The sequence below is a fragment of the Crinia signifera genome, chromosome 3 (assembly GCF_055691185.1).
Source record: "Crinia signifera chromosome 3, ASM5569118v1, whole genome shotgun sequence".
In the NCBI taxonomy this organism is placed as follows: domain Eukaryota; kingdom Metazoa; phylum Chordata; class Amphibia; order Anura; family Myobatrachidae; genus Crinia; species Crinia signifera.
Window position 1 is genome coordinate 230,819,907 of NC_139219.1, and position 19,495 is coordinate 230,839,401.

Here is a 19,495-nt window from a genome sequence, read left to right on the forward strand (position 1 = left end):
GTTGCACTATTGAAAACTCAAACAGCACAGTGAAAGCAAATATTTTAATATGTTGATATTCATAGTTACAATCCTAGTGAATTTATAAAGCAGCTTGTGCTTTCCACTGTCATTGGCTGCGGGCATCTGTGACACTAATGAGGTTATTCTGGTTGATTTGCAAGGCTGCGAATTCGCAAAGTCCACCAAACCCCACCCGAATGCTGGGCCGCCCGCCCCCCCCTTGCAGCACGGGATCCACGCACACCCCCATTCGCAGGCTAGGGGGACCACCCCCATGGCAAAGGTGCACGCATATCTAAGTGACTCTCAGATCACTTACATATGTGTGCACCCTCGGGTGGAACTGGGCGGGCAGCTGACATCCAACAGTGTCAGCTAAACGCCCCCCCCTCCCCCACCCACATCACTGGGTGATTTGCATGGAAATGCCCAGCCAGCTGCCGCACGCCCCTCACGCCCGCAATCCTGGGTGCGTGCGCCGGGTGAACACCCTGTTCGCCATGACCACACCACCCTGTGTCTGCACATGTGCAGAAATGCGTCTGCGCAGATGCAAAACATTGCTCCCCCATGTAAATGCATGGGGGAGCGTAGGGACCTGACTAAGGTCCTAAAACAGCACATTAAAAGCAAATATTTTATTACGCTGAGGTTCATAATTATTCATTTATAAAAGAACATGCAGCTAGGCATCCATTTTTAATGCAGGGTGAAAATGGCATTTGGCGCTTGTAGTACTGTAACAAGTTGCAGTGTGTATTGAAATGAGCCTTACAATGTACAACATATCCAGCAAGAAATTCATAATAGAGCAGATTTCTATATTATTAGTCAAAATGTGCACCTTGTGTCCTTTGCCGGAACTGAACAGTAAGGAAAGGGTATGGTAAATCCCACGGGTCAAGAGGTCGGACCACAGATCACAAGTGCTGCACGTCTGATCCATCGGCTCTCATTGCGGCCGTAAGCAGATCGCATGTGCTTTTTAAGCACATACTGTATGACCGCTTGTTCAACGGCTCAACAACCTGCTCAATATGACCAGGTAGTATGCAAGTCATCCTGATGTATGGCCAGCTTTACGATGGAGATAATGCCCTTTCTGTCTGTTCCACCTCCTCCCTGTACACAGCTACCTCTGTCCCCTCTTTCATGACCAGCCGTATGCCCTTCTCACCACCCTCTTCATAGTTCCTTTCTTCCCCACAGAATCCCTCTTTGCTGCCCTCCCCCCCCCCCCACAAGTAACCCCCTGCTATCCCTCATAGCAACTCCCTATCCTCCCAGTCTTCAGCATGGAGGTATGTTATTTAAATGTTACAGTTATGTATAGGGGCTTATTTATAATACACATTTTGGACATTTTGGGCAATGTACTAAGCCTTGAAAAGAGATAAAATGGAGAGTGATAAACTCAACCAACCAGTTACTAACAGACTGTGACATGGCAAGTAGGAGCTGATTGGCTGATACTTTGACACTCTCCATTTTATCACTTTTCATGATTAGTACATCAGGTCCTTTGTGAGAAATACCCTGAAAATTAAAATTTTCAGTGGCTACCCTTAAAATGTAAGTATCCCCACAAAAATACTAATTAAAGACAAAAAGCACTAATCCACAGCACTCACCAGTCATGATTTGGGATGCAACACTGTGACCCCATTGTTTAAAAAGAAATCATAGGCGCTCTGCCCTCATTATATTAACTAACAATAATAAACAGTGGAGATTTAATTCGTTTTTTTGTGATCACATTTTCTCATGTGCCCTGTTTGTACTTATTCATCATAGCTTGTGTGAACTTCTTCCCTAATGCTGGCCACACATCAGACCAACTTTCCTCCAACCATCCAACTTGTTGCTTGGATGGAATAAATATATGGTACTGGATGGGAGCCAATGTAATATTTACTTTTGGTCCCAAATTTGGAAAAGGACAAAAACTTCCCTCAGACACGGTACTATAATAGAAGAACCTGTTTCATTTAAACAATTTGACTGAATGTTTTGTCCATTTTCCTGGGTTTGTGAGCACACACTGATGTGTGGCCAACATTAGCTGTAGAAATATTAACTACTTTATATATCTATTGTTTATATACTTTATGTACTGTATTATATTTACATTTTTGTAATTATTACTTTCAAATAATGTATAAAACGTGTATCCTTTTATAGTTGTTTATATCATTTGGTAACATAAACATGTATAATCATAAAGCTTTTCTTTCAGGCTCTGAAAATGGCAAATGCTGGGATATCATTGTCCGTACAAGAAGCCTCTGTGGCTGCACCATTTAATTCTCACCTCACAAATATTCAGTGTGTGCCAGAATTACTCAAGTAAGCAATTACATTTTATGTATCTTGTGAGCATATTGCTGTGATTTGGAACCTATTGATGGCACTCTGGTTCTCATTGCTACCCTAATCTGTAGTGCATTTAAACTAGTGATCCAACCATGACCAGTGGGGAGCAGGAAAGATACAGGGACTCCCAAGACACTGTCAGTGTAGCTGATACCTATGTCTGAGGTTAATTAGCCTGGCAAAATATCTGAATGAACAATCTGCACTCTGATTTGCAATAAAACCCATTACTTACTGGGGGATACAATGAGCAATATCACTCATTTTGGCACTTCTGAGCTTTATCTTTCATTATATCGCTCAGTGTGCATGCCTGCAACCAGTGGCATAACTAGCTTTTCAGCGCCCCCCCGCCGTTAAAGGGAGGGCGCCCACCCACGCACCCTGCCGCACAAATGTTGTCAGAGGTACTCGGTTGGTGGTGCTCCCAAAAGATGTTCAGCGTCAAAGCTGATTGAGAAAGGGGGAGGTCCAAGGACGGTCTTCCTTTGTCCGTCCTTGGATCTCCCCCCTTTCTCAATTGGGTTAGGAATATAGCAGGTATCCCAAATGGAAAGTCCAGATTTTTAGGAGTGGTGGTTCGTCGTCGGGAGAGTGGACTGGTCACTTGAAAGGTGCTTGGGAGTCCAGACACAAAGAATATCAGGCTCCATTGGGTGCTCTGAAAGGAGTTGCAGCTGGGTTCCATTGTGAAATGGACTGTAATGGAATGTTCTCACATAGGCAAAGATCCCCGACAGTACAACTTACACATTTCTAGTTAGATGTAAGCAAAAAAGACAAAAAATGCTAATGTATATATTATATTTAATATCGAACAGATGATGATATTGACTAGTAGCAAACCAGGTGCACATGTAGAGGCAATTACATTGCTAGATGCATACAACTCTTTAGGTCAATATGCACTTTTTTTCCGCCAATCATTATTACTTGGAATAACGCTCCGTTTGCTTGTTGTCCCTAATTGGACCAATCTTTTTTATTTTATAATTGTATCAAATTATGACCAAGTCAGTTAGTGTTGTCTAGTTTTTTTAACAACAGTGTGAGTTTTGGTGATACACTGAGGTTGCTATTCAATTGTCTCCAATAATTTTTTACACAAATAAAAATGGGCATTTTTACAATTTTTGTCCAATGTTTCGCTTTAGGCAAAACATACTGTATCTCACTTTCAGGCAAAAATACATAGGTCCAGGGTTTAATTTTCTTGACCTATGTGTTATTTGCAAAACCCTCCCACCCCACCCTCTTTTCTTTCATTTTTTCTTTCACTGTTTAGATACAAACAGCATAAAATATTGTATGAATAATGTAAAAGTAGTAACAAAAGTTGCATAATATTTTTGTTTTTCTTGTTACAGGGAAGGTCGAGCTGCTCTTGTCACATCTTTCTGCATGTTTAAATACATGGCTATGTTTGGTTTAATTGAATATATCAATACATTGCTGCTTTACTGGGTATGGTTTTTGTTATTTTTTTCTCTGCATTTATCTTGTTTGTTTTATTTTATTTTATTTTTCACTGCCTTCATGTAGTGCTGGTAATAATATGTTTATGCTTTTGCCTCTCAGGAACATCATAGCTCCACACTCCAAGCCCTTCAGTGACATGGAGGATCAGTATTATTGAACATTTATGAAGCTACTGGCTGCTAGAACTCCTTGTCAGTGGCCCATGCCTAGTATGAATTAAGCTTATAATACTGAATAACTGACACTGTCATTCAGTGTTTATGCGCCCTCCAAACCTTGGCACCTCGAGTGATTACATTAATGGGCTTAGTAGGACTAATGACCCTGCTGTCTCAGACAGGGCTGCCATCAGAAAAATTGGGGTCCAGGACTGACTAAATCCCCCCTTCTCTTCTCCGACCAACACCGCCGGAACACAGTGTATTAAGATAACTGTGGCAGTTGTCCTCCTGAGTCCTCCGGCATCTGGCATGCTGGGCGCCCGCACTGTAAGCCGCGTGATGATGTCACACCACGTGTGGCTTACAGTGCGTGTGCCCAGCATTCCTGCTGCCCACTGCACTGCCTGAGTATGTCCCTGGGCAGTGGGCAGCAGGAGGATCCGGCCTGGCCTGGGGACTGTCTATATGCGGTGGGCTGCGGAGAACCTGCTGTGTAGTGGGGGACTGCGGCTGAAGTGAATGTGGGTGCTTCCCGGGACCTATCCTCTGTTAGAGCGACTGGGCCTGGGACAGTTGTACCCAAAGCACCCCCCCTGTTGGCACCCCCTGGTCTCAGTTAAAAAAGTAGCATAACAGCAGAACCTTTAATTTGAAAAAATGTTGAAGCTTAGCCTACAACACATTGTAATATGTTCTGTGTCTTTCAGGAAATAAACATCTTTGGGAATAATCAATTTCTGGTTCATGATTTTGCAATTATGTTTGTCATTTTCTTAACAAGTGAGTAAATATGTTACTACCACAAAAAAACCATTTAATAAAGACAATTCGTTGACTGACACTCAGATTAGTTACCAATGATGCTATATTCCCTCTTCTCTTACAGTGAGCTCCACACCTGGGTATCATAAACTCGCACCATACAGGCCACCTGGCCAACTGATTTCTCCATCTATGCTTTTTTCTGTGGTCTACAATGTTCTGTTTACGATAGCCATGCAGACTTATGCGTTTCTCATAGTCCAAGAGCAGCCATGGTACAGCCGGATTGACGTCTTTAGGTAAATCTTTGGCCACTTGACTTTTTAGAGTGTGTCTGTACTCTGTATCATCAGACCGTTTGAACTACTTAGGACTACAATATGGTTTGCCCCTTTACAACTGCCTGAATTGTGTATCAAACGGTCCTTTAGAACTACCCTTCTGTCTGATGTTTGTTAATGCTGTTTACGATTATTTGTCAATTAGCTGTCAATCATTTATATTAATGGATCCTAAATGTAATAATTCTTGCCTTAATGCCATTTCTAATCTGTTTCCTATTTACTCCAGTCATCCTAGAGCAGGAAAGAAAGATCCTAGATCACAAGTAACATAGATGTGCTGAGATAATGGCTGTTATTTCTCTCTTTGTCAGTGCATGTTATCCAGGGAACACAAGCCTTAATATAAATCGAACATATGACCTAGTTGATAAAAGAACTACGAGGAACTTTGTAAGTTTTGAGAACTCCTCTCTTTGGCTACTTACTGCTGTGCACCTGGTTATCTTGGCCTTCATCTTCTCCAAGGGAAAGCCATTCCGTAAACCATTGTATACAAACTGTGAGTTACATCATGATTTAAATATAAATGTACTATAATTATAAATGGTTATTTATGATGAATACACAGATGTAGAACACTTTACAAAAATATATAACAGGATGTTGCTATGGGTAACCAATCAGAATCTACCTCTTATTTATTTAGCATTGTCACAAATCGCGGTGCAGGGTCCATTATGCTGCATGGACGCTGCCATGACACCTCTGGTCAGCTGACAGTATGGGCCAATCGCGCTGTCTGCTGGCCTGAACCTTGACCCTGTTACATGTGTCAGAATCCAGGTAATTCCAGCTACTTCCTAGTTCTGATTGCTGCTGCGGCTTGCAGCCAATCAGAGATAGGCAACGGGGATATAAGCCAGGGTTCTAGCCCAGCCTCCTTGCCTTGAACAACATGTTCATTCTGATCCCTGTGTGATCTCCCAGTGATTCCACCTTCAGTGTCCTGCTGCTGTTACCTGGTACATCCACCATCTACCAGTTCTTCTGCTTACTACATCCCTGCGGTTGAAAGTGCCCAGCTATCCCCAGCAGAGTTCAACGCTGGCCCTGGCTAGCTGTCCCTTGCTAGCTCCCAGGCTAGAACTATATATTGGCTACTAGGCCAACCTGTTACTTTGCTAGATCCCAGGCTAGTACCATATATTGGTTTTAGGGCCAACCTGTTACCTTGCATCAGAGACTATCACCGACTCTAGTCCGGACCATTGACAATACTGTATACCCCTGAATCAACTACTCATTGTTATAGCCTTCAAGACTATTACCATCTCAATGTCCTCAGAAACAAAAAGTAGAATGTCCCCTCCACTGACGCTTGATAGGATAATACCTCCCTTTGAATCGAGGTACGATCCTCTTCTCCCAATTTAAAAGATAACAAAGGTATATGAATAAATACCGTACATCCCTCTTAATATAGCAACGTTCCTCTTCTCCACCTCTGTATATTCAATTTCTGTATCACCAGATTGGGTACCCCTTTTCCTTAGGTGGTTGGTGAGTGATGTAAACTCTCCCCAAAAAGGAATTCAAAAATGGCAAAATAGTGTAATACCATTTAATGTAAAAAACATACAATACAGAAATGATAAATCAAAGATAGGTGAATGGTAGAATGGCCTGTTACCCGATGTGGTGTAGAACATGGATGAACAATCCAGTCCTCATAGTTTGCAAAGAGAATGACAGTGATCCCGGGTTTCACCGTCAAACAAACACAGCAGCAGGCACAGAATCCACACAATCCAGACACACTATCCAAGATGAAGTCCCAGCTCCAAGCGCTTTTAACCTCCACTGAGGTCTTTTTCAATGTCCTGACTGTCGACAGTACCGTCAACACCTGGATCGGCCACCCATTACTACAGTCTTCAGTGACAGTTACCATCTGTATCCTGACTGCCGACATCCAGAGTTGACCACCAGCTGTTGTGCACACCAGAGACTTTACCATCCCTGTCCTGGACATTGATATCTCCAGCCGTCGACACTCCTACCAGCTCTCAGGCCATCTGCAAGGTATTACCGGCTCCCAGGCCATCTCCAAGTATCTCTGGCTCCTAGGCCATCGACACTTCTACCGGCTCCCAGGCCGTCTCCAAGTATCTTCAGCTCCCAGGCCATCAACACTTCTACTGGCTCCCAGGACGTCTCCAAAGTATATCCGGCTCCAAAACTGTTGACACTTCTACCAGCTCCCAGGCCGTCTCCAAAGTATCTCCGGCTCCCAAGCCGTTATCACATCTACTGGCTCCCAGGCTGTCATCAGTTCTCTCCGGCTTCTAGGCCATCGACAAACTCCTACTGGCTATCAGGCCTACAAGACATCCCTCAGTTCCCTATCAACATCCTCAGCACCAGCAAGCTGCTGCCAGAGGACCATGGCAGGGGGCCACGATCTGCGTATCAGACGCAGCCAAGTCCAAAGCTCATTGTGGGGCTCCCTGGTGAACAAGTTAGACTTCGCGCCCCTGTTCCTGGTTTCCGATAACTCTCTGGTCCAGCTGCTCCCTGGTGTCCTAGTGCAGTACTCCATACCTCAAGCCACCCTCCTTCCGTTTCCCAGCGCCCTCCACTGATCCACCACGGTCAAATCCGGGGACACAGAAAACCCCAGTGCTGACAAGCACCTTCTTGCCCATAGCAACAGCTCATCTTAAATAGAACTTCCATCTTAGCAAATCCCCCCCCCCCCCCATACCTTTTAAATTTTGAAGAGTTTATCTCTATGTTACTTTTTGTTTGTTTAAGTTACCTTAAAAAAAACCTGGCCTTTTAATACAGATGTGTCCACTTTTGCTATTTTTCTCAATTTGGCACAACATGCAAAACACGGCTTAGCTGTTTTTCCAAATGTAGCAAGTAGATGGATTCAAATTTTTTTTGCAGCAGTAGAATTTGTATAAACAAAATAAGCAAATTTTTTGAAAAATCACAAAGCGTGACTTTTGCAGAGTCGAAGGCATGACAAATTGTGCCATACATGGCACAATAACACAAATATGTATGTAGCTCAACATGCCAAGCTATGTAAGTTTTTTGAAACGTATAAAGAATATATCCTAAAGGTACTTTATTGAGTTTCTGTGAAGAGAGAGATTTTTTTTAAACCTTGCAATAGTGCTTTTTGTTTATTGTTTATTCCTTTCACCCACTGTACACTATTATTTATCTTTTAGCATGTCAGCATTACAGGATGTGCTAAATGACCTATCCATTTTTCTTTTTTATAGACATATTTGTGGCTACGCTAATATTAGAATTTACCCTCACCTTGTTTTTCATATTCGCAAATTTCAAGGAACTGTATGTCGTTTTAGAGGTAAGCATATTTAAGACAAAGTAATAAATTGTAATTTAAATACTGTGTGTGTGCTTGTGTCAGTGATGTGCAGTGAGGTCAATGGCTGGGGAGGCACTGTCTAGTATTACTGTATCAGTGAACAACAAAAAGACTGCACTTATACTAAGGGTGCAAAAAGGTCTGGATTACCATCAAACACACATGAATTTATTAATAACAATTTTTTAAAACAAATTATGTTTTTCAATAAATTGTAGGTTGCCACCTAACTTAGAGGGTTATTCTAGTTCATTCTTTCTGACAAAATCCTTCTTAGATGGACAAAACCATGTGCACTGCGGGTGAGGCAGATGTAACTTGTGCAGAGAGAATTAGATTTGGGTGGGGTTTTTCTTCAAAGTGAGATCTATATTGCAGTGTAAAATCATGCAGTCAGTATTTTCCCTGCACAGAAACAAAAAAACTCACCCAAATCTAATTCTCTCTGCACATGTTACATCTGCCCCCCTGCAGTGCACAAGGTTTTGTCCATCTAAGAAGGATTTTGTCAGAAAGAATGAACTAGAATAAACCCCTTAAATATTAATAACACATTGAATACATAGGACAATAAGAAAATTCAAATAAAGAATTGCTTAATAATAACATGCAGGCAATATCAATTTTATGAAAGGTAATCTATGGACCCAAACTGAGTGAATTGGACCACACTTGTACTCCACTGTTTATGGGAAATAACGTCCCAAATAAGAAAGAAAGGGGAAACCCATTGTTAATTCCTTAAATGGAATTATAGTAACTTGTTTCCACTTTTGTTACACTGTGTTGTATATGTGTGCAAAGTACTGTACTCGCTGTTTCTCCAGGGATCTGGTCACAGGCTGCAGTGATGTTACAAGCTGGTTGTAGTTTGTGGGAAGGTGGGAGGGCTGTAGCCATATGTGAAGCTGGCGGTGATGATAGTCTGCTGCCCTCCGTCCTACAACCTGCTGTGGGCACCATAGGCGAATCTAGGGGGTGGTCCGGGGGTGCACCGGACCACCCATCAGACCATCGGCCGCACACAATTAAAAGCATTGACAGCCGGACAGAGATGGCTGTGTACTGCCCGGCTGTGTATGTTGTGAAGAGGTCCGCTCTGAACCTGGCTGTCTCCCAGAGCGGCAGTAGACTGTAGCAGCTTCAGCGCAGGCTGATTTGTCCATCTGTGCCTCCATCCCCTGGTATAGGCGGTCCCCAGTGGTGTAACTCCTGGGGGGGGGGGCACAGAGACCAGGCACTCGCAAAAGGAACTTCGGCCTCAAGCAACAAATCCCGGCCACCGCCGAAGCTATCATAGGGTCTTCTGCAGCTGCCACACTGCGGATCGGATTTCTATTACTGATCCGATCCGCGCCGCTGCCCTCCCTTGTCCCTACTGCCAGGCAGTGGGCACACTGACAGCTCGCGTCAGGTGCCTTTGCGGCATGCAGAGCTAGTCTGGACAGCTGAGCAACGATGATATTTGAAACTGCAGCCCGCGGTACCCTGATTGGCTGGTGCGCAGGCTGCAGACAGAGGCGGTATTTTCACTGAAGCATGGATCCCCATTCCCAGTGTGACAGTATGTGTCACAGCAGCCACTGGTATACAGCTACATAGCAAGTAAGTGTGGCTGAGTTAAACTGTTTATTTTTAGGATATATATATATATATATATACATACATATATATATACACACACACACACACACACACACACACGCAGGGGCGAAATTAGGGGTCAGGCCGCCCCTAGGCACAACAGTTTGGGCCGCCCCCCCCCCCCTCCATATATATATGTATGTATATGTGCACGTGTGTGTGTGTGTGTATATGCCATAGTTTAAAAAAAAAACACCAGCACTCAGTCACCAACAACATATGTAGCACCTAGTGTACTCCTTGAAGGCACACACGTTTATCATAACACTTTATTAGCACTTTTATAGACAGGATGCAAACAGTTAAGTGCTCCAGACACTTTCTGCTCCGTGCAGCATGAAGAGAGGAGAGGAGGTAGGGCTCGTAACCTGAGTGCAGGCAGTGGCAGATGGACGGACTCCGGAGTTTCACGTTGTCAGCGTGTGAGCAGGGCACATGCCCTGCTCGGAAGAAGGGAGGGACGGGTCTCTGTAGCTTCAGGCTGCAGTGCGGGCGCTGCTGCCCAGAGTTGGACAGGTACAGCGGCAGCCAAAGAACCAGCAGCAGCGCTGCTGAGCACACTGGCATAGCTGTGAGGAGGCAGAGAGGATAGAGAGCTCCTCCCTGCACTGAGGAGCGGCGGCAAGCTGCCGCTCTGTAAAGGAGTGTCAGACTGACAAACTGGGCGACAGCAGGTGCCTGCCAGCTGCCGCCCATAACAGGTGCCACCCCTAGGCCCGTGCCTCACGGGCCTAGTGACAAATCCGGCCCTGCACACACGTATACATGTGTGTGTGTATATATATATATATATATATATATATATATATATATACAGTGGTCAAAGTGGGGCGGTATACGGGGGTATGCCATACCGCCACTTTAATCTGAAGATTTCCCCCTCAGGATGCTCTCTGATCACTCAGCTGTACAAGGGTACAAAAAAAACACTAACGTGTTTCACTCAGGCTGGAGCTTTTTCAAAGAGTGTCTGCACACACAAATATGATTTGTTGGTGAATTTTTGACTATACACATGATTAGAATAATATATTCTTTATGATATGAATAATTTAACATGATCTGAATAATATCAAACGTGATATTTCTAAGTTGTCTGTGTGTAAAACACATTAATAAGAATTGCTTTACTTTCATAGCTCGCTTGCATGCCAACTAGCTGGAGGATCCACATGCTAGTGATGTTGGTTATATGTCTTGTTGCTTCATTCGTGGTGGAGGTCAGTATCATTGTTTGCAATTAACTGCTTAAAAGAGCGTAAGTAGGGTGAGGAGTATGTGACGTTACTACACAATGATGGCCGCAAGATGCACAACCCTTAATAATTTGTGTGGCATTCATGTGCATAACACACACAATAGACAATAGAAACCAATGTGATCTTCAAAACAAATATTCATAAAATTTTATTATTCCAGATTAATAGCTTTAAATGCCAAATTCTGGAAAACAATTAAATTAGTATTTGTCTGGGTAGGTTACCCAATTATAATTAAGTTATTTGTGATCATGCTCAAATCTTCAAGTACTGAATATAATTTAGAATTATCCCTTGGTAGCTTGCAATCATGTTAGTACATAGCGACTCTATGCATCTTAATGAAGGATTTAACATTGATCGTTTCATCCATCATAACATTGCTCTAGTGTGTACAGGTGATCTGGGCTGATGGGGATGTTGGAAAAAATCCCTGTTGCTTCAGTTTGCACCTGACTTTAATCCTTGTATTTAGCCTTCAATTAGAACAGATGGCTTGAATGGGGAACGAACCCCAGAGATTACAAGATCCCTTTGGGGCAGTCTACCCACAACCTGCAGAGACATTAACATTACATGAAATAGGTGACAATATTTAAGAAATGTGGGGAATTGTTACTGACCTGCTTTTTTCCCACTGATTTTATATGTACAGTATTAGCTTAAATAGAGGACCAATAACTGCAAGATAGAGTATTTTATTAATTTATTTATTTTTATTCATTTTTTATTCATCATTATTTATTATTAATATTTGCATATGATCTGTCTATACAATAATGTCTAATTATATGTCAGAATAAATACCCATTTTGTATGTGATACCCAATTGATGAATTTATTAAGAAGTATCTTAACTTAAAATACAGTTTATTTAGCGCTCCACCAACCGCTGTTTTCCTTTGTATTCTATTTTGACCTTCCCAGTGAGTGAGCAGCTAGCTCAACACCCCATCTCACAAGCACCTGCAATATTTACCTTTGGGTAATATTTCTTCCATTGGGCCAATAACCACTATGGGCGGTATTCAATGAGGTTGATTCGCCAGGTTTTTATGGAGATTTTGTGCTGTAAGGCGAATTTTTGACAAAAACGGTGCATCACCCTATTCAATGACCAGATGGCGAATACATTTCAAGTTTTTTTTTTGCCATGATTCACCGAGTAGCAATCGCTATCTTTTTATGGTGAAGTGGAATGTGAACTTTTAAAATAAAGTGTTTTGTTTTTTTACATTTGGTGTCAAAAAATCAGGAATTTTATTCTGAGGACGGGCATGCTATTTTTATTCATGTGCTGTAAGCACATGAATATATATTTAATTAAAAAAATATATATATATATATTTTTTTTACACTGACCAGCCAGCAGGGGGCGCCGGAGCCGAGCCGCTCATTAGATATTCATATATTCACTGCACCCGATCGTTACATATGCATGATCGGGTGTAGTGAATATACCCGGTCCCCTGCTGGCACCCCCGGGGGGCAGCCTGTGCTGCCTGGCACCCGGGGAGCCCACCCCCCACCCCCACATACGCTCTGGGGCAGGCAGAGAGACTTCCATCTCCCTGCCTGCCACCGTCCTCAGGCTCCCTGCGGCGTTCGCCACAGGAACTCATATTCGCCGGTCAGGGGCAGCAAGCCCCTGACTCGTTGAATACCAGAGCCGGCGAGGCTCCGGAACGTGGCGAATGTGCAGCGAATCCTAAACAGGATTCGCTGCACCTCGCCAGTATTCACATTGAATACCGCCCTATAAATACTAGTAGACCGCACCCAGTTGAACACAACATATACAGCCCACATGAATATTCAATCCTGTAATGCACAACTTATAAAGTTACTTTAAAAAAAAAAAATATATAGTGTACTTACAGAACAAACCTAAATGACATAATAAGAATACATTGCACCATTCCATTTGCCATGATTAGACTTGGGGCCTGATTCTGATCTGCTTGGTAAACTGCGAAGCTCGCAGCTTACCGAGCAGTTGTGGCACCACCTCACCAAATTTCTGCTATGTGATATGAAAACGCATCCCCTCGCATGTGCCCGGAGCAGGAGAAATCGTTTGATCGTCAATGACAATGGAATGACTTCTCCTGGACACTGTGACCCTCCTGCATTTGCATGGGAACGCTTAGCATTTGTAGTTAAACGACATGAAACACTGGGTGCTGCCATGCCCCACCTCCAACACTGCCACCATCACCCCCACCCCCCGTGCTAGCACATGCGCAAGAAGCCCTGCACATGCACATGTGAGAATATGTGCTGAGGCTTATCATCGGTCTCCCATGCGGACAAGCAGGAAACCGAGGGACCAGAATGACCCCATAGAACAAAAGCAATAAGTTACAACCTTGCAAACCTAGAATGTAAAAATCAGTTTTCACTCATGCATAACTCCTTTAATTTAATGACTTCAGTGTTCGAATGTCTCATCATATTTTTTCTTTTTTTTTCAGGAATTTATCCTGGATAACAGAGCTCTCTGGCTGGCTTTGAAAAGATGTCTTAAGTTAAAACCTGGAAGTAATTACAAAAAATTAAGGGCAGTTTTGGAAGCAGACACCCGGTGGCCACCTGTTGGAACTACAGTCTATGGCAATAGCAAGGTGGCCAATGGTGACTCTAATGTTTACACTAATCCAGCGTTTGAACATGAAGATATACCAAATGGAAGAAATGTAACCTATGTGCACCATGGGGACTAGGACAGGAAAAGAAGGACTACAGTTCATAAATCAAAATAACATTTGACCTAATGCACATGTGTTTTAATATAGCATGTGTAACCAACACAGTATGCACAGGGAAAAGCGAATTGTTCTCAGCCCTACTTGTATGGAAGTATGAGTACTGTCCAAGCCTATTTCATAGCTTCTCTTTATATGTGAGGAATGGTCTTCTTTTCTAATTCTACTGTGTGTGCAAAAGGAAAGAGATAACCCCCAGTTCTGTCTATATACATTTGCAGAGCTGAATACAGAATTAAAATACTGTAGCTTGTTTGAGCCAAAATGCAAAAGTATGCACAGTTGAGCTGATTTATTAAGCCTGGTGAAGAGATAAATGGGAGATAAAGTGGAAGGTGATAACGCACCAGCCAATCATCTTCCAACTGTCATTTATCAAACAAAGTTGATTGTCTGGTGCGTTATCACCTTTTACTTTATCTACACTTTAAAGGTTCCCCCACACTAGAAAGATCTGCAATCTTAAGATGGGCGCATAAATTAGCCTTCAAATCTTTGGTCCGCCCTGGACCAAAGATTTCAGGCAAGCGCACATCTTTACCAAAGATTTTTCTTAAGATCCCGTGTGTGTTCCTATGGATCTTTTGTTAAATCTTCTGATCTTTTGTGCAGCACGTAAGATCAGAAGATTCAGCTAAAGATCCACGAGAGCGCGCATCGGACCGATATCGGCCCTGATTTTTTGAAAATCGGACAAAAAAATCGTTCTAGTGTGTGGGCACCTTAACTCTTTACTAGGCTTTTTACATCTGCGACCATACAGTATATGTTGTATATCCTCCACTAGTGTAAAGTGCCTAACCGAAACCCAAATGTGCAATTACAGTGCAGAACCTACTGTATGTAAAGCTAACTGCTTCATTAGCCTATTACAATGGTTCCTTGCTAGAATAACAGGATAAAATATGTTTGACACAACTAAGAAAATTAATGTTTCCAAATAAACTTTTGATACCATGGAACCAAATAACCGAACCACAGAAGAACCCCTATTCACTGCCAAGGGCATGCACTGACTGTCACACACTAAGAATAGACTGTGGCTAGAACAGCATCAACTGTACTCTGACCACATTTTGCTACTCTCTGTATCCTTTTTATTTTTAAAATTCTAGTTTGTTTTCCAAAACGTAAATACCTCTACCTTATAAAAGATGTCGGATTTTGTTGCAGTTGTGTTGTAAGTTAATGCTTCTTATATGGAAAATCTTTTTATCCAATTGTAAGTGTTCACCCAAATATTTCAAGTGTAAAAAAACATGGTATCTTATTAAAAGATATTCAATAAAAGTATACGCATATGGGAGCAGTTTTTATTCAGAATGCTTTTTATCTTTATAGATATCGTGAATGTATCTGCCACCTTAGGGTATATATTAACGGGGGTAAATTTACTAAGATGGGGTTATATTGAAGATGGAATGTTGCCCAACCAAGCAGATTCTACTTCTTGATTTAGCATCTTCTAGAAGATAATATGTAGAATATGAAGTAGAACATCCCATCTTCAATAGAACACCTATATTAGTAAATGTACCCCAAGGCAACTCGAAGTTATGAAGATAAATCAGACATATCATTTAATTAAATTGATACTCAGGTCTACACCGCTATCCAAAATAAGAAGATTTCCGAGTTTGCCCAACACACAATACACTAACAATGTTCCACTGGAACATATACATGTAATACGGTCTTTGCATAAAAAGGCTTCAGGACAACTTCCTTAAAATAATGTTGGGTGCACATTTCACGACCAATGTTGTTCATACTAGACTTATCACTGTTCTCCTGTGGTTCCGATTATAGTAAAACATCGGATTTATAGTCTGTAGCTTTGTCTTTAGCCAGACAGAATTTTGTGTATATTGTCTCCTTAAGGGGTGTACATACAAGACCCAATTTTCACTAAGCCAAGTCCTTAATAGAGATGTAGTTAGTCATCAGAGATAAGACAGCTAATTTCATGCTGCCTTCCCCAGCTGTGGCCAAATACATTGGAACAGAAGGCTTTGTGTACACACGGGGCAATTCTGGCTGACTTTCTAGGAGATATTGATGATCTAGTCAAAATTGTCTGGCCGAATGTTAACTAAATGTAATAAAGATCTAGTCAGGCGATGGTGAGACAGAGGACCGTACAACACTCGGGGGTATACACATGGAGCGATCTATGCTTAATTTCTAAGCAATCTAGTCTAATTCTTAAAACACAGTTTAAAATGTACCATCTGTACATGGTTTTGCCCATTATGAAAACAAATTTGTCCTGCAATCCGGTCTGAATTAGGTCCTCGGTAACAACAGAAACATTTCAACTGGTGCACAGACTGAGCACTAATTTGTGATGCCAAGAGAAATAAACTATTGTAAAATCCCTGCTGAATTTTGTACTGTGCTCACTGTGTCATCCCTCATGACTTAGGTCAGTTTGAACATCAATGACTATGAATTCACCATGTGTTTTTTGTTGTCTCAGGAAATAATCAGTTCAGTTTCTCACTATTTCAAAATTATTTTGCACTGTTTCTTTGAATTGGAAGATTTGTCACAGCACTAGCAATTACTGGAATATTTCCATTTGTCCGTCTTTATCCAAATGGTCTACAAATTTGAAGAATTTATCTGATTTATGGTCCACTGTTATTTGATATTTATAAGAGGTGTTTTTAATATATGTCCTATGGGACCTCACTCCTCATAAAGGAAGTATAGCCTTTTCATCTAATTACCTCAAGGCATAGATCTAACCATAGGAAATAGAGCCTTGTAGTGGAAAAATTGATTGCTTACTTGCTATTTAGTCGGGAGTCCCATTATACCAGATTGTGACTATCTTTGAGTCAAGATAGACATTTATACCTTGAAGATAAAAAAAAATCCCTGATGAAGTCTCGTACAGAGAAGAAACGCATTGGGTACGGATCACAACTTTTGAAGAAAAAAAAAAAAACTCAAGTTAGAAGTGTATTCTGTTTTATTCTCTTTTATATAAGTTTATTTAATTGAGTTAAGACTATCATATACATTGGGCGCTGAAGAAACTATTGTTGGTTTGTGTGTGTGTGTATGTATATATATATATATATATATATATATATATATATATATATATATGCAAGGAAGAAATAAGACCTTGGCGACTAATTATTGTAAAAAAATAGATAGAAATAGCGAATAAAAGATTAATTTATTATGACAATATAAGACATATATAAAAAAACACGACCAGGGGGGAGGACTGTTAAGAGATCAGACTAAAAGTAATTTTAGACTAAAAAATGGGCACTTGGGAGTCAAGGACACATAAAAACATATGAAAAAAGGGGGTGTATATATGTAAATTAGATAAAAAATGGGATATATAAAAAATACAAAATATATTGAATAAAGAGTACAAGTAATAATAGCAGCAAATTCAATAAAGAACGCTTATCTTTTTGAGAAGGTAGGAGGTAGATTACCCGACGCATTTCATCTATGTGACTTCTTCAAGGGGCCTATATATATAGATAGATAGATAGATAGATATCACAAATACGGTGTGCAAAAAAATAGAAAGAATGACAAAAATGTCCCAATATGGGTGATAGTGTGCACAAGAGTACAAGCAGTGATCATACACTACGGGAGAAATTTACTAATATGAATTTGTAAAAAATAGGTGTATTCGTAGGTAGAAATACATCTATTTTTTACACATTCGTATTTTCGGGATTTACTATCCCGAAAATACGGCATTTCGTATTCCTAAAGATGGCACATTCGTATTTGTATTTACAAATACGAATGTCTACACCATCGACAGGAATCACCATTCAAAAGAATGGTGGTTCCTGATTTACTAAGCAGCCGTATTGAAAATATGGCCGCTAATTGGCGTGAAACAGCCACGAAAATACGGCAGGAAAATACACCTTATTTTCCTGTCGTATCTGCTTTAAGCCTGCACGGATCAGTCAGATCCAGCACCAGGCTGAAAGAGCCAGGGCCGGTAATAAAAAATCAGGGAACCCGGCAAATAGGGGTTCCCCGATTTTTTAAAACCAGCTCCAGGTCCAGGGCTGGTTCCCAAAATATGGGGGACAAAATGAGTAGGGGTCCCCCGTATTTTAAGAACCAGCCCCAGGCCAAACCAGCCACCAGGGTAATGCCACAGCCGAGGGGAGACTTTTTATACAAGTCCCCCGGCAACAGCATTAACCCCCTGACCGGTCAGCCTGGCCAGGGGCCCTGGGGAAGAGGGGACCCCCCCAATAAAGGGGTCCCACCCTCCAGGACTTACCTGACCAGGCTGAAGCCTGGTGCTGTCCCCGGTAGCCCTGTGCGGTGACCATCGGGCTGATTGAGTGTAAAAAAAATTGATTTAAAAACGATTGTTTAAAACTGTGGAACTATGAGTCCCAGCAAGCCTCCCCCGCAAGCTGGGACTTGGAGAACCACAAGTCCCAGTCCCCACTCCCCCAGGGCCCCTGGCCAGGCTGACCGGTCAGGGGGTTAATGCTTTGGCCGGGGGGACTTGTATAAAAAGTCTCCCCCCGGCTGTGGCATTACCCTGGCTGGTTTGGCCTGGGGCTGGTTCTTAAAATATGGGGGACCCCTACTCATTTTGTCCCCCGTATTTTGGGAATCAGCCCCGGACCTGGAGCCTGGGGCTGGTTTTTAAAAATCGGGGAACCCCTATTTGCCGGGTTTCCTGATTTTTTATTACTGGCTCCGGCTCTTTCAGCCTGGTGCAGGTTAAGGCTGTGGGGGGGGCGGACCCCACGCTGTTTTAAAAAATATATATTTTACAAATTTTTTTTACACCTTGCAGCCTGCACAGATCTGACTGATCCGTGCAGACTGCCTGTAGGAATTCATATTAGCGGCCGTATATACAGCCAGCTAATACGAATTACTACGACATCGGAGGGTTACAAAGCAGTCGTATATGACTGCTTTGTAAATACCCCTCCGGAACACGACTTTGCATATGGCTGAAACAGCCGTATGCAGTCGTAGTCAAAATACAAATATGAAATTTTAGTTTTTCCATTTTAGTAAATGGTACTTATTTCCTAGCACGGCGCCTGCGATTTTGATTGTATCCATCGGGTCCTAAAAAATCGCATTGAAAATTGTAAAATGGTCCCTGAGACCCGATTTTACATTGGGCCCAATGTTAAATGCCCCCCAGACCCCAATTTTCATTGTATACCCACCCTGATGGGTCATATACCCCCCATTCTTAATGCCACCCCACGATGAACGCCAATCCGAAGCGTGTCGAGCGCAGCGAGCCTGCCAGGGGCAGCGGTACGCGTCCTCCGACCTTTTTATACCCCCACTATCCACGTCGGCGTGGAGTTGATTTTAT

At 42.1% G+C, this 19,495-nt stretch overlaps 1 protein-coding gene across 1 annotated transcript in view; it reads left to right on the top strand.

Moving 5' to 3' along the window:
• The window catches only part of LOC146062974 (putative cation-transporting ATPase 13A4), a 74,406-nt gene extending 59,017 nt beyond the window's left edge, over window positions 1-15,389 (top strand). Inside the window, exons 23-30 of the mRNA XM_083174984.1 lie at window positions 2,240-2,349; window positions 3,744-3,840; window positions 4,724-4,796; window positions 4,903-5,077; window positions 5,434-5,621; window positions 8,359-8,447; window positions 11,252-11,332; window positions 13,846-15,389. Coding sequence (XP_083031110.1) covers window positions 2,240-2,349; window positions 3,744-3,840; window positions 4,724-4,796; window positions 4,903-5,077; window positions 5,434-5,621; window positions 8,359-8,447; window positions 11,252-11,332; window positions 13,846-14,094 — 1,062 coding nt within the window. The 3' untranslated portion in view covers window positions 14,095-15,389. The remainder of the gene's footprint in view (window positions 1-2,239; window positions 2,350-3,743; window positions 3,841-4,723; window positions 4,797-4,902; window positions 5,078-5,433; window positions 5,622-8,358; window positions 8,448-11,251; window positions 11,333-13,845) is intronic.
• Window positions 15,390-19,495: the final 4,106 nt, after the last annotated feature.